Raw genomic sequence first — 16,346 nt, 5'->3', positions numbered from 1 at the left:
GGTCCCTTTAGACTCCTGTCTAAAAAAAAAAAAAAAAAAAAAAAAAAAAAAAAAAAAGGGAGAGAAATGTTTCCTCAGTCTTTGGGATATTATTTTTAGCTTCACTAAATGGCAGCTGCCTGCCCAGAGTCACACGCAGATCTGTGAGTAAGTGCATTGTATAGCACTTCAATGGCACACAATTCAATGGACTTCCACCTAAGCAACAGGAATGTTGCACAGGCTTTAGAGAAGGATGCAATATAAGCACAATCTTTAAACCAATGTTAGCTGTATTTTGTGTTTCACTGTGCACTTTCAATGCGTTTTCAATCATATGTACGAGATGTTTTATTTAAAAAAGATTTTTGCAGCACCAGTGCAAGAAAAAAAAAAATCTGTATCTTCTCTTCCAAAAAGTTATTAAAATTCAGAATAGTACATTTGGATAATATCTGTGCAAGATAAGAAGAAACTAGGATTAATTGTGCTGCTTATCATCAATTTATCCCTGAGAAACAAATGTTATTTATCAAAGTGATTCTTCTGGAGAGGTTTATTATTAAATTTTATATAGCGATCCGACTTGGCAGGGCTGGTGGGAATAACATGGACTTTACTCACTAAATACTGACAATAGGCTGAAGTCCACATACGTAAGCAGACCTGTGAAATCCCAGAGATCCAAGTCACTGAAATCAAAAAGGTTTTTCATTTGCTGAAGGAAGATTGCTGCCCCCTGCTCTTGGAGTGCCTTGTCCAATCTAGTTTGGAAATCTTCAAATTAACAAGTTTTCCACCATTAGATTTACAAAACCTAGTTGATCTCACCAGGTCAACACAGTACGGTATTGTGCTATTAATGCTAGCATGTTTCACAGTAGTGCACGGACTGGAAGAAACTTTTGTCATCGTGAAATTCAGCCCCCTCCTTTGGTGGGACCTTAAGGTTATGGAAGAAGGGGAATTTTATGTAAAAAAAATAAAATAATAATAATAATAATAATAATAATAATAATAATAATAAAATCATGCTCCATAGTAGCAGCAATAGGTTTGGTCCCCCTCCTCCGCCCCCGTTTGGGGTTTTTTGTTGTTGTTGTTTTTGTTTGTTTTTTTTTTACCCTCAATACTCTAACTAAAAGCTGTTTATTAACCCCAGTGCTCCAATATTTAGGAAGCTTTTCATTTCCAGCCTAGATTTATGGTCAGATTATACCCATTTGTTCCTGTGTTACTGTTCTCCTTTAGCTTAAAACAGCTTTTACTGACTTCGTATTTACCATGATGCATTTATAAGCACAGTCATATCTTCTTTCAGCCTTGGTTTTCCAGACAGACAAAGCTCTAACACACAAGGAAATAACTGAAAGACTGATCATTTCCTTGAGCATCCTAGATCTTCTCCCTGTACCCATGTCAGTTTGAGTTGGTCTTTTTGAAGATGAGTAAATTGTACACAGGGGAAGAAAGAGATGCTTCCCTACTTCTACTGAAAATAACTCTGGATGTATCCTAGGAACACACTGGCCTTTCATAGGCAGAGTCAGCTGTTACCAATAAGTGTACCAACATCCTCCTAAATCCTCCATTTCTAGTTAAAGAGCTCCTTGTTCCCACCCAACTATAGGCCTTCTTCAGAACAAGCAAAATGTCAAGGGACCAGAATCAGGAAGCTGCAAGTCAGCCTAGGTTCATGAAGCCCAAGCCAAGCAGCAGAGATCACATTAAAGGTCAGGAGTTGGATTCAGGAATGACCTAGGGACAAATAAAAAGAGCAGGAACTAGGGTCAGGGCAACGTGATGGGTCTGCAAGTTCACCAAAAGCCTTGCGATGAAGACAGTTTGCCAAATTTCCTCCTCTTAAGGAATGCTGTTGCTTGAGAAACCAGAAAGAGTTGAGAGGAGCCTGCTTATCCAGTGAATAGTGAAGTGCTTGATACTGGCAGCAGGATCCAGATTTTTTTCCTGCAACAGAAGAGAAATGGACTAGTACCTTACTGCTTCTCGTGTAAAAAAAAAAAAAAAAAACCAAACAAAAAAGTTAGCGATTTGGGTGATCATCTCTTGAGACAGCAAATCCAAACCCTGCAACAAAAAACTTGGGCTATCAAGATCTAGCTGCCATAAGGAACATTTGAGAACCAGGTCAAGAAGTTTCTGCTGTTTAACAGTTACATAAAGAATGTAAAAATGAGTTCAGGACCCTTGTGGAAGTAGTAATCAAAACAAAAGATTAAGTTTAGGTTGTGGCAAAACTGGCTGTGGTACAGAATGGTTTATTGGAATCCTGAAGCAAAAGATTAAAAAAAGATGAATTTGATTATGCAATTAAAAGCAGCCAAGAAACAAAAGATTCTACTTTCTGGAAGAATAAACTCCTTAAAAAGATTTGATATTTTTGTTCAATACTACATTCAGTATTAGCAGTAAAGAAACATTTGTTGTTCCAGTCATGCCATTTCTTGAGTACAGGTTGACAAAACCTTGGTAACTTGAATTCATTGCTAGACAGAATGAATTCTCATAGACCCAGTTTGAACAACCTCTTATCTAGTGCCATGAGCAACCTGTAAAGAATCAAACTCAGAATGGTTATCATCCACGGAGAGAACAAATCGAACCATGAAGTACTGTACTCTAGACCACTCTCTACCTTCTAATGGCCCCTTTCTTCTTGCCTCATTTAATATCATGCAGCACTCACCCCAGCCTGCCCAAAAGGAAGCCACCAGCTAGAAACGTGTACGCATACCAAACTCTTCTTTTGACAATGCCCCTGAAGGCAAAACTCCCCCAAAATGGTTTTGCCTGTTTGACTAGTTTTCATTAGTTTCTTGGTATTTCAACCCCCAGGAGATGAATCACCACAACTCAGTACCTCTCAAGTCCATTTACAATGCTCCCAATGGCAACATGCAGTCATTCAAGCTTTTGCTTTCAAGTCAAACTTGGACCAACACATCTGGTACTATGCATGTAACTATGTATGCATAACACTATAATGCATACCATGTAATGTAAAGTTTCTTCTGGAACATTTGCTACTAAATTACTGCTTCACTGCCCTGCTGTATTATTTCCGAACCTGTAGACACCAATCAATCAGCAATTCTAAACCAGGGTGCCACATCCTGGGATGTCTTGAGATCCTTTCAGGAGTGTCACAGCATGCGCCACACAATGTTAGTACTGCTAGGTTTATAAAAGTGATTCACAAGATAAACCCAGCAATTTCAAATAGAAATCCACAGCTGCATCCATAGACTACTCTATTATTTTTCTATAAATCAAAAACAAACTTAAAACTAAGCAAGCATTTTCTGAAGGGTGCCTCAAGTCTATGCAGGAATATATGCCTGGAGTCTAAAAAGGCTGAGAACCACTGCTTTTAACTAGTGACAGAAGTATCCACGTTTTGTGAATAAAGATGACATTTTCTTCCTACCTCCCTATCCCATAAGCTTGTTAAGACATGTTTAACTACACAATAGGCACTATAATTCATACTTCAATACATACTATACTATGCATCTATTTAAGAAGCCTGTTGAGAGACGTGTGACATTCCAGGTTCATTAAAGTTAACTTGATTTAAAAAAAAAAAAAAAAACAAAAAAACAAACAAACAAACAAAAAAAAACCACACACTATTAACAAAAAACAAACCTTTACAGTATCACTTTTTCCAAAGGGCTCATTCAATGTACACAATGGGCTACAATCTCTGAATAATTTATGCAATATTATCTTATCTTCTTCATTCAATATGCATTTTACCCCATACCATAATTCTGTATTAAGTGAATTTTGCATTAAGTTCTCATTTGTCAAACACTATAGTCCCTTGATATTTCCACATACTCCGCTTCATAACACCCTATTTTAAACAATAGGGGATTGAAGCAAAGGATCCTAGGTCCAAAACGGTAAGTGCGCACTAATTTTGGGCACTCAGCTTAAGAAATGTAGTGGTCTCATACATCAATCAAGGCTTTTTAAAGAGTTTACGTGTTCATAATATAACTCATTAACTGCAGTTAGTTTTGAGTTCAGAGAACTTCAAGATCAGGCCCCTTGTGGTTCAAGATTAGCATTCATAGGTTCATAGATGTAGGGCTGGAAGGGGCCTTAGCAGATCATCTAGTCCGACCCCCTGTCCGGCAGGAACGAATACTGGGCTCATATGACACCAGCTAGGTAATTGTCAAGCCTCCTTTTAAAGACCCCCAAGGTGGTGCTGGCTCCTACTTCGCCTGGAAGCTGGTTCCAGATCCTGACTGTGAAGTAGTGCTTCCTGATATCTAGCCAGAAAAAGTGTGTTATATAACATTAGTCAGGCAGGTTACAAAGACTACATGAGCTTGGAGTGGAATAAGCATGTCTCTCCAGGAGAAAAAACACAAACAAACAGAAAACTCTTGGCCAAAACCTAGTGTCATGACCCAAAGGCATGATTTTGTGTGTGCTTCGGCACCAGAATTATCCCCGCCAGGTTACAGCTTCGTTGCATGGGAGAGTTTCCTATTGCAGAGGAGAACCCCGGTGCAGGGACTAGTTTCCCACCTCTTTGCAGCTTCTTTTGCAGGGTGCATTGCTCAAATTGCAAGAGAAATGCACGGTGCAAAAGAGTCCCCACCACCCACATGCAAATTCGTTCCCCGCTATTGGCTAGTTTTAAATTATTCCCACGTGGCGGCTAACAATTGGCCTGTTAGCCGTATAAGAGGCTTGAGCAGTTTCCGCCCAAGCCGAAGAGGACTCCACATCCATCTCGTGGGGACTCTGGATACACGGCAGGGTAATAGAAACCCTGTGTGAGATTCAGAGGAGCTTGGCGACCTGATCCATCGCCCACCTCTTCCCGCCTTCGAGCGCAAATTTTATAAGACGTATCTCCGATTCCGATTTTGGTGGCGCGCTCACCCAGAGCATCCGGAGCTCTGTTCCGTGGAGCCTAGCAAACTCCACGCGACCGTCCATGTTGTCTGTGTCTGTAACCGCAACTCAAGCAAGTTTTCCAGCCTACACCACTGCCACCTCGGTGTAAGTAAACAATCTTTAAAACTACCACTAAGCGTTTGTGCCTAATTCCAGCTCGTCTCCCTCCCTCTCCGATCCAGCGTGCCTGGGCTGCTGGCCACAGCCCGCGTGCAGCACGAAAAAGGGCTCGGGTCGCTCCCAGCCCATACACCTAGCAGATCTTATACTCACAGGAATTTGATGTGGCTGTCCCTTAAAATACCTTTGATTTTGTGGCATTTACTGAAGATAAGATGTACGTGGTTCTCTCTAAATGGGTTTATCTGGAAAAAATAGCGCAAAAAAATCTAACCTGCGACATCTTAAAAAAGAAAGCAGGGAGGTGAAAATATATAAATGAAGTCAGAACCCATCTTAAACAGAAGTTTTGTGCAAGATTTGAGAATAACCCTTTCTGGGATAGGTGTACAGCAGACTACAGGATCAAAAAGATAACAGATAGGAAGCCTAGATTAGCCTCCTGTGAAGCTGGCAAGCAAGTTCACTTGAAGGTACCCTCAATGCCAGAAGGACACCCTGGAGAAGTCTTTTAGAACTACTGGAGGCTTTCTAAACATTTCTGCCCAAATAGTCTCTCACTGTGCTCTGAAGAAAAGGGGAGATGTAGGGCTATTGGGGTCATGTGGTAACAAAACACAACTGTCACCACTTTCTGACAGAAGAGTTGGGTCTCTTTTGGCCGGTGATGTAGTCTATTACCACGGCTGTCATGAGCATGTTTTATGTTAAATCCCCAAATAAGGCAAGAAAGCTTTGCATTTCTGTCTCAGTCCCCACCCACCCCACCCAAAGGAAATATGTAAGGTGGCCTCCAGCTGATGATTATGTGATCAATAAATCAAGAAATTACCTCTGCATAAAGATTTCTGACTACAATCTGCTGGCAAAAGAAACAGCTAGATTCTTATGTCAAACTGATATATTCCTGAAACACCAGGGTTGTAGGTAGCCAAGAGAGGGTCTCCCATATTCCTCCTTCCTCAGGGTTTCAAGGACTTCTGCTGTGGGCAGTACTTAAACGGCTGTCTCCGAGGGCAAGAAGGAATTTTAGGAATTTCTTCTTTGGAGCTGGGACACAAGCCCAAGACCTCAATGAGACTTGTATCTTAAAAAGGTTAGAGTGGCCATTATCCATACCATTGCTGAAAAACCTTGCTATTCTTAATGAACAATCCTTGATCTTTATCTGGACAGCACGTGGAACTCCCAGTGCTCGCAGACAGAAAGACCCCTCATAGTCACGACAGTCAGACTGTTATGCAGGATCAAGTACACCGAGTGCCACTTAAACCATATACTAGTCCAATGTAATATGGCTTTTCAAGCTTCTCCAGCTGATCTTTAAGGATCTGCTTCCTAATACTGGAAGTTCTGTTCCCCAGAAATTTTACTACTCTAATCTGAACAGTGTTGAAGATGATATCCAACTTTCTTGGGCTTCTTCCTAAGGAGTTAGCTTTTGCTTAGCCTAGGGCAATGGTAGGGAGTTATTTGGGTCCACTGGCCACACAAGCAGTTCTGGGGAGCTGCCACGGGCTGGACAGCACCCCCTTCCACACCTCTTTCCTCCACAAGAGCCCAGACCCCATGCACCCTGCAGTTCCTCTCTGCCACTGCCAACAGCGCATGGCCCCTGGCCTTCCCCACACCCGCTCCAGACTCGCACTGGCAAGAGCAGACTAGCCAGAACCCATGTGCACAGCCCCAACCCATCCCACACCTGCTCCAGACTACCCACCCACACCAAGCAGAAGCTGCTGCTTGGCCTGAGGGAAGAGTGGCCGCTCTCCCTTGCTGCTACTGGGCCCTTCTTGCTGTAGCGGCCCAGAACTTGTGCCCAGGCTGCCATGCAACTCCTCTCTGCCACCACCACTGCCACTTCAAAGCCACCCAGCAGAACAGCAGAGAGTAGCCACAGGGCAGCCCAGGCATGGGCTCAGGGCAGCTGCAGCAAGGAGGACCAAGCTGCAGCAAAGGGGTGGGGCTGCTTTTCCCTTGCACCAAGCAACAGCTTCTGCCTGGCTGCCCACTGCTCAGTGTGGGCAAGCGAGTCTGGAGCAGGTACAGGGCAGGCTGGGGTCAGGGATGCGAGTGCAGGTTCCAGCTGGTCCACTCCACCAAGCTGAGTCTGGAGCAGGCATGGGCTGGGCTGGGTTCAGGATTGTGTGCGTGTGGGGGGGCCCTGCCAATACCATGGGGCTAGGCCCAGTGGCAGCCGCCGCAGCCCGAAGGGGGCGCGACGCCCCCGAGAGGGCCCTGCCACTGCATCCTAGAAAAGGTAGTACAGCTGTGAAGGGCTCTTGAGAAGGATGTAGCTGCTTATCTAGCAAGGATGACTGTAGATTAAGCCAACTGCCTAGAAGGATGCAACAGCTTTGTACTCTCAATGCAGTACCCCATTCCCACTTTAGCAAGAATAAGTGCCATGAAGGGGACAGGCAACTGTGCAGCTACATGTTGCCTGGTTTCCTGGGCAGCTGCCAGCCAGGTCAGTCTTTTCCAGGCCAGATTTGCACAAGACTTGAGGAGGCTGTAAGACCAGAACGCTGTAGCCAAGAACACAATATACAGGTTGAAACTCTCATTCCAGGACTTGAGCTCAGGGGAGCAAGAAGCCATTTAAAAGCCGATTCAGTACCAATAGGGCCTATTATTCAAAACAAGTTCTGATCTTGTACATGCATCCCAAGTGCATGTAAAAAATGTAATCTGCATGGACAAGCTAGGACCTAGTCTGCTTCTTGCAACTTACCCACTATTACACTAACCCCTCTGGTATAGACAGCTATAGATACTATGCCTTTAAGGTGGAGAGATTTAGGACACGGGCTATGAAGCATTAAAAAAGAAAAAGGATAATTTCCATATAGACAGACATATAGGCCCCAACTGCTCCTCTACTGGAGCATCCTGGAACTGGGAGACTGTGGTAGGACTTGTGGGTTTCCCACTCCAGAGTTCATACACAACAAAGGCGCTTCAAAATGTGATGTCATGAGTTATGATTTAAGGCAACAAGGCCAATTTTAGAGTGCTTTGGCCATTTTTAGAATTTCAAAGGGTGGGTATGCCTGTAATGTTTGTTCCCACTATCATGGTATGCCTTAACCAAGAACTGATCTTTCTGCAGTTTACCTGGTTTACTTTCCAACTTCTGTTGGAAACAATGCAGGAGATTGGCAGAGATGGATAAAATAACCCCATTTAACTCAATAAGGACTATCCAACTTGTGTAAGAATAGAGGAAGGAATATCATGAAAAAGATTCTAAAAATTGTGCAATTAAAAGCTGTATGAATGCATAAAGACAAAGAACAAATTAAGGCTGCATCAGGTCTTTATTCTGTCACTTTTAAAACTTAAATTTAATCTCACAAGTTTAACAACTTTAGTCAAACACCAAATGATTTCCTACACTTAAAGAAAAGCACACAGGAAACAAAGGATTCCATCTTGTGGAATTCTACTGGCCCCACATGGATCACTGGACTTAAAAGGTTTACAAGTTAAAACCGCTGAAGTAGAAGTAATAAAGAAACTACCAATGAAATCAGATGCATAGTTTTCTAGTGAGTTTCAGAGCAATTAGGTGAACTACAGAGGAAAGATGGGACACTAGAATCTTAGTTCTTTTCACATGGAAAAAAGTGCAATAGTGGTCAGATCCTTAAAAGATAAATAAATTTTTTAAAAAATTAACAAAATATATATCACTCAGGTAATACCTCTAAGAATTCTGGCAGAGAGAAAAACAGTTTTATAACACCTCATTCTAGAATTAACACCGGCAAGACCAAAATTACATTTGTCTGAAAAATGTAAAGTGATAAAATTGCCATTAACACTTACAAAATTGTATTCATGTAGAATTAGTGAGCCCAAGATCATTTGCGTTTTAACTGTGCTACGTTCATCTTGAAATAAAAATTTAGTCAGTCAAAAATGGTAGTTAAATACTTACTTATTTGACTGGCAACCTGATCTAGTTTTTCTTGAGATCTGCTGATAAGAGCTATTTTCATTCCACACCTTGCTAACTGCAAAACAAAGAGATACAAAGTCAACCAAATCACAACTACATTCCAGGTCACTAAAAAGTTACCATGAAACATAATGCAGGATATAAATCGACCAGGAACAGGAAGTCAGAAAAACTAATACTACTAGGATGGCATTATGCTAGTGCACTTGTGTGGATATTGTCACAACCCAGTGATTTTTGTGCCTTGGCACTATGGAATTTCCTGGCCACATGAGAGCTCCTTTGCACGGCAGAGTGTTCTGCTGCAATTGAGAACCCGCGAGTGGGAGAGAGTTCCCGCCAATTTACAGTTTTCTTTGCAAGATGCATTTCTTCTTTGCAGCACAGAAATGCACGGTGCAAAGAGTTCCCGCTATTCAGATGCAAATTTGTGCCCCGCTATTGGCCAGTGCTAAATTATTCACATGTGGTGGCTAGCAATTGGCTCGCTGGCCGTTTAAAATTCCACACAACTTCCGCCCAAGTCGAAGAGCTTTGAGCATGCTGCAGAGTGCCTCTGAAGTTATCTGACTTGCAGCTGCCGATCGATAGACTGATCACCTATCGATCTTTCTTCCCGTCACCGAGCGCAACCCCAGATGTACCCCTTTCCCCACTGGCTTCGAATTGCGGACGGATTAACTGGCTTGGGCCCCGCCAGCTGGAACAACTTGTGTGGTTGTTCCGACGACCGGACCACCTGCGTCGTGACTGCAAGCGGCGCAGGTAAAAGTTTTTTACAACCAATAAGTTGTGTCTGCCTCTCCATTCACCAGCCCGCCCTAACGTACAAGCGTAACTTGAGTCGGCCCTGGCCGTCCGAGACAGATATAATCTGTATTTGTCTGTATCTGTACTCAAGTGTAATTTTAAAGAAAAAAACAAAACACAAAATAAAACAAAAAACTTTACCTCTTCTGCATAGGCTTTTCCAATTCCATCTGTGGCACCTGTGACCACTAAAAAAAGAAGAGAAAACCCATTAGTTACCTTGACAACATCCAAAAATGGTGTGGTCATTAGTAGGCTAGTAATGAACCTTCTGACAAAGCAGCCCTTCAAATCAATTCCCCACATGTGATGTATGACTCTTGTTTTTCTAAAGGTTTTTTAATAAAAGAATTAGAAGCATCTGTTTTTCTCATGTCTGCACAAGAAACTTTGGAAGTATGAGAAATAAGAGCTTGGAGTCAGCTGGTTAGAGAGGGGGTGTGGGGTGGGGGGGGGGGGGGGGGGGGGGAAATGGATAGAGTTTGACTAAATGCCTGTACAAATTTAATACTTATTTCTGTGTTGTGCTCTATAGTGCCCTTTTAGCAATTCTTTGTCACCGAACAGCAGCTATCATTATACTGCTGCCTAATGATCTCTTTATGAACTAGATTAGCTCTCCCATTTACCATATTTACCTGAATCCAAGGTGATATACACCCACCTCCAATAATTAGGTTCTATACATGTCAACTATAAACCGTTGCAATTTACTATATGTAAAATTGAAGGTCATCACAAATTCACGTTCCACTCCACTGTTGTGAGGAGTGGGTATTGGCCCCTGTACCTTGCCCCCCCCACCACTTGCCTTCTACCTGCCTACCCCTGGTGTCTGCCCCCACCCCAACCCCTTACCTCCTTAGATGACTGCCCCCACCTCCCTCCCTCAAACTCTCTCATTACATACCCCCTTTCATACCTACCAGCATACATTTTATTTTTAACCCCTTAAATGCCAATCATGAAAATTAAATCTGCCATTACACAATTCTCCTGCAGATGCCCCAAGACGTCTTGTGTACTCCCAGGGATATGAATGCCATTGTTTGGGAGTCCCTGATCTAGATAATGAAATTTTACCTTTAAAATTCACATAAGAGCAGCTGCTTTTTTCCCCCTCCCACCATTGTTCAACTCTATGGCAAAGTACAGTCTTAGTACCTGGGCCCCAAAAGATTACTGTATTAAACAAACTGGACTGGGAGTCTTAGCCCAATTCCCTAATCAGCCTTTATTCCATAAATCTTGCACAGCTAGTTCTTAGGAATTGCTGAACATCATGACTGGGCAGCTACAAATTTTCTTTTGAAGCATCCTATTACAAGTCTTGCTAGTGATACTCAAAACAGAAGCCATCATCTCCCCTGAAGTTCACTTATGGCAGTTATGTACCATCAACAGGGCTGCTGATGTTTGACTAATGAGTGAATTGGGAGCTGGTTTCAAGTGCTCATTCCAGTTTCTTTAGAACAATATGTGCACAAGAGCCCACTAACTTGCAACCAGCCATGTATAAAAGGTGTGATCCATTTAGCTAGATGGGATTGTAGTTCTGCAAAGGGACACTGTCCTCTTTGCTCAAGAACTAACGTGCTCCTATTTCATTACTGATCTTAAGTCCCATATTATACATTATCACACAATTCATTTCCCCAACAAAATATTCTAAACAAAAAAAGAATAAAGCAAAGGGAAAACCTAACATGATAATGTAGTTTGATCATCTTCTAAGCTGACCCGACTTGGATGTTTAGTTTGATGCATTTAAGGTGACTTCCTCACCACAGAGACATCTGAAAGAACCACCCCCAATGCATTTAAGGTGACTTCCTCACCACAGAGAAATCTGAAAGAACCCCCCCCCCTTCACTGAAAAAAAAAAAAAGAGTCAACATGTTGCATCTTTCCCTCACCATCTTCATAACCCCACCTCCTCAACCTTTTCAATCTAGGCTAGCAAGTTCTCCATTTTAAAAGTTTCTGTTTAAAAGTCATTATTGCTTGGTCTTCCCACACTGTGTGATCCTTGATTAAACCTATAAGACTAATTTAAATCATATGCTCCTCAAGACAGGAACTAAGACTTCCTACATGTCATTTAAGTATTTTTCAGAGAAATGCTGAACTCAATGATTTTATGTACAGTACAAATTATTCTTTACTTGTTTTTTCTTACTAGGAATGTTTACATGACTTTCAAGTTTTTTGTTCTTTAAACAGAAATCTTAAAAACCAACAAGAGTAGCTGTCACTCAATAGAACAAGCAGAGAAGACTGGGGACTTCAGATGAGGCATACAACAGGAACAGTTTTCCCAACCCTTCAGAGGCTCCTCTCAGCTAAGAGCCCCTGGATTCAAAAAGCTAGTTTGCCCACCAGAACGCAAATTTAAAATCTCTCAGTAGGTCTACGGTTAGAGGCCTTGATGTACCACCTGGAAATATGGGAAGGAAATGTATAGAGTTGGTTTGTAGTTACAAGTGCTACAAAGAGCTACATCCCCTTTACACCAGTCCACTAAAAGGAATTTCCCTGCATACTCATTTCTGTCCTTCATGCAGGTTTAAAGCCAAAACAAAGATGCAGCTCTTATTCCTACACTTCTGTTGATATATTCTGGGCTGTCCTCAGGCCCCAAGATAAATTAAAACTACCTCCCAGCCCCAAAGCTAGACATGTCTTTTTTTTCATCCCCCCCCACCCCCCACCAAGTGGTAGAATAGGAGTGATGGTATCTTTGTTTGTTTGTTTTTTTTTAAACCAGGGGGACTGGGAGGGGGGCGCGCTACATTGTCCTCATTTTCCCCACAGATGGAAAAGGTAAGTTCAGAGACTCTTCTGCTTTCTCCTTAATAGAAAGTCATGAAAGAGCAGTTTGTGGGCCATTCTGCTCTTTTTCTTCCTCAAATGTTCTGAAGAAAAAAAGAAAGCAGCTCCCAGGTCAAGTCAGTGTACCCCCCAAGTTTATTCCCCATCAAGCATGTAGCAGCATCTTCTGGGGAATGGGGGAGCCAAGTTCTTTCACAACTTTGGGGAACACTAGCAACAGCCAGCTTCCTTTCCATTCTCAAATCTTATATACTCTGTGTGGAGTAGGAATAGAAGTGGCAAAACTCCTCTCTCAAGCCTCATTTTCTCACCCAGCAACACTGCTACTGTACACTAAGTTTGCAGATGATACTAAGGTGTGGGGAAATGCAAGCAAACCAGAGGATAGGGTATAAATCCAGGATGACCTTGACAGATTGGTTTTGTGGGCAGAACAGAATCAAATGAGGTTTAACAGGGTGCAAGGTTCTTCATCTGGGTAGGAAGCACCTACACCATGACTACATGATGGGTGGTGGTACAGGGGCAGGGGATCTGCAGGGGGTACCACTGACCAGAAGAGGAACATGAGCCAAGTGAGATGAAGTCACCAGTATGGCAAATAGAACGGTGGTGTGCAACAGCCAATGAGTTGCCAACAGATCCAGGGACATGCTTCTACCTCTGTTCGGTGCTGGTGAGGCCACAGCTGGAGTACTGTGTCCAGTTCTAGGCACCGCACTTCAGGAAGGATGTGGATAAGCTTAAGAGGGTAAAAAGAAGGGCCACCTGTATGATTATGGGCCTCGAGACTGGCCCTGGATCAGTCTGAGTAAGAGAAGACTGGAGTGGTGACTTGATAGCTGCCCAACAAGTATGTCAGAAGTGAGAACCAAGATCTAGAGGAGGCAACTCTTCAGGAAGGCACCTCAGGGGAGGACAAGGACCAATGGGCACAAGCTAATAGAGTAAGTTTAGGCTGAACATAAGAAAAAAAAAAAAAACAAAAACAAAAAACCAACTCACTTTCTGTAAGGGTTACCAGAATCTGGAACACTCCCAGAAGAGGTGGTGCAGTCACCATCTTTGGAGGTGTTCAAGATGAAGCTCGATAAGTACCTTGTTGAGCTCATTTGAGCCGGATAAACTTCCTGCCCATGGCAGGTGACTACCCATCCTTATTTGGGCAAGATGGGAACATCAAGACCTGGTCCCAGGCTGCAGGACTCTGGGACAGCATTTATCCCAGATTCCCAGTATTGTGCAGGGATCCAGGTTTTTTGTTCACCATGTAAAACTGTGGGACTCTGGGTTTTCCCTTACAGGCTGGCAGAGTTCCAGCTGTAAGGGCTGCAGGGAACGGGATGCAGGCAGTGCCATGTGCATGTATGCACATGCAGACATGCATACAGCCAGGACTACAGCCCTAGGCAGTGGTGGAGAACAGCTCCCTGAGCTGCCTGCAAATAAGTCCGAGTGGGATGGGGGGGCGGTGTTCAGATTGAAGCCCCCACAGTGAGGGAACAGATGGGGCAGGAAGTGGGACACAGCCGTGGGTGGCTCATTTAAGAAGCTGCTGGGGGAGGGGGAAGAAAAAACCCCCAAAAGCAAACATGTGCCCCCCCAAATCTGTGGGGGGCAGGGGCTGATACAGGGTGCCCAACCACGTCACTGTTGCTGCCCACACTGAGTTGTGCCTCTGAGAAAGGCACAGAGGCATCATCATCTCAGGACCCACCCCTAAAAAAAAAAAAAAAAAAAAAAAGTCAGTGCCTTATGCTCACTTGAAAGTCAGCACTGAGGAGACTGCATGCCATTGACAATATCACGCATATTACTGAGATAGGCTGCACTAACCTGTCCTTATGATTTGCCTTGAGAAAGTCGTGGATTTCTTGTCGAAAATTTGCGGTACATGCGCAAGTAAAGCATCATTTTTCATGGAATATTCACGGAACTACTGAGACCCATTTGCCAAGAGCAATGGTAGTTCCGTGAATATTCCATGAAAAATACGATACTTTACCTGCACATGTGCAGCAGGCAGGCACAGCTATAAGCAATGAAAGGCTGGGGCCAATGGGGCTTAGCTCCCCAAAGCACAGGGCAGCACAGAGGGCTGCAAGGCAGGGCAGGGCAGGGCAACCCAAACACACAGACAGACAGAGCCTGCAGGTGGCCAGGATTGCAGCCAGATAGTGTGCAAAGCACTGCCTACCACAGCAAGTAAGTCGGGAAAGGGGAAGAGGAAGATCAAGGTCCCCACAGTGAGCGAGGGAGCGAGGCAGAAGCAGGAGCAGGTCATATGACACTTGGAAGCCCAGGCAGCTCGTCCAGGGGCATAAGGAGACTCCCACCACTGTGCACACCTTGGGAGAGGCCCCACATGCCCCCCAGATTTGTGCGTGGGGCAGAGGCAGGCTGCCGCTGTGAGCTGAGCTCTGCACCCTGCTACTGGTGCCTCGGGAGCTGGCTACTGCATGCAATGCCACGTGCCTGCTGCCACTGGCTCCCAAGGCACCGATAGCAGGGTGCAGAGTCCAACCCACTGCCACAGCCCACCTCTGGGCTAGCACTCCTGCTTGCAGAAAACACCTACGACTTAGTAGGGCTATCTGAAACCTGGTGGGATTCTTCCCACGACTGGGCGGTACATATTGGGGGTTATAGGCTGTACAGAAAGGACAGGGTAGGGAGGAAAGGGGGAAGGGTTGCGCTCTATGTCAATGAGCAATATACTTCAACCCTCATCAAGACAGAATCGAAGGAGGAGAAAGTAGGATTGTGGGGTGTTACATGGGGGGCAAGGAGAAAGGAATTTGGTGGTAGGGGTCTCCTACAGACCCCCACACCAAGGGGAAGAAGTAGATTTGGGGCCCTTGAGGCAGCTCTCAGAGACCATAAAAACTAAGGAGGTGGTAGTCATGGGGGACCTAAACTACCCTGGGGGAAACAGACAGCAAAGTCCCACCGTTCACGCACGTTCCTATCCTGCGTACAGGACCTCCACCTGACACAGGAGGTACACGGTCCCACTAGGGGGAATGCCTTACTGGACCTGGTATTGGCAATGGGGGATGATATGGTAGGGGACCTACAGATTGGTAGTCACCTGGGGGACAGTGATCACCAAATAACAGAATTCACCATAAGACGTCGAGTGGGTAAGGTAACTAGTAGGGTGAAAGTGCTAGACTTTAGGAAAGCTGATTTCAATGAACTCAGGCGATTAGTCAAGGACGCACTGCAGAGTAGGAGTTTTGAAGAGATGGGAGCCCAGGAAGGGTGGCTGTGCCTTAAGGAAATGATCCTTCGGGCACAGAGGGAGACGATCCCGATGCAAGGAAAAAGAGGGAAGGGGGCCAGGAGGCTTCCTTGGCTGATCAGAGAAATCCAGGGCAGCCTGCGGACTAAAAGGGGAGCATATAAAAAGTGGAAACGGGGAGAGATTACCAAAGAGAAGTATACCTCCTCTGCTCACACTTGTAGCGAGGCAGTTAGACAGGCCAAAGCTACCATGGAGCTGAGGATGGCATCCCAAGTAAAGGATAACAAAAAAATTGGTTTTTTAGGTATAGAGAGTAAAAGGAAGGCCCAGGGTGGAATAGGACCCCTACTAAATGGGCAAGAGCAATTGGTGACAGACAGGGGGGACAATGCTGAACTCCTCAATGAGTTCTTTGCTTCAGTGTTCCTAAGTGAGGGGCAGGACAAGGCTCTC

General features: G+C 44.2%; 1 protein-coding gene across 2 annotated transcripts in view; it reads right to left on the bottom strand.

The window, feature by feature from the left end:
• Nucleotides 1-1,046: 1,046 nt before the first annotated feature.
• The window catches only part of LOC102368497 (very-long-chain 3-oxoacyl-CoA reductase-like), a 78,112-nt gene continuing 62,812 nt past the window's right edge, over nucleotides 1,047-16,346 (bottom strand). For both annotated transcript variants that reach the window (XM_025195081.1, XM_006038551.2), the window contains 3 exons: nucleotides 9,956-10,002; nucleotides 8,984-9,059; nucleotides 1,047-1,947 (listed from right to left, as the gene is read on the bottom strand). In XM_025195081.1, the coding sequence (XP_025050866.1) occupies nucleotides 1,893-1,947; nucleotides 8,984-9,059; nucleotides 9,956-10,002 (178 nt within the window). In that variant the 3' untranslated portion in view covers nucleotides 1,047-1,892. The remainder of the gene's footprint in view (nucleotides 1,948-8,983; nucleotides 9,060-9,955; nucleotides 10,003-16,346) is intronic.

The sequence above is a fragment of the Alligator sinensis genome, unplaced genomic scaffold (assembly GCF_000455745.1).
Source record: "Alligator sinensis unplaced genomic scaffold, ASM45574v1 scaffold1742_1, whole genome shotgun sequence".
Lineage (NCBI taxonomy): Eukaryota > Metazoa > Chordata > Crocodylia > Alligatoridae > Alligator > Alligator sinensis.
This window is presented reverse-complemented; position numbering and strand designations above follow the sequence as displayed.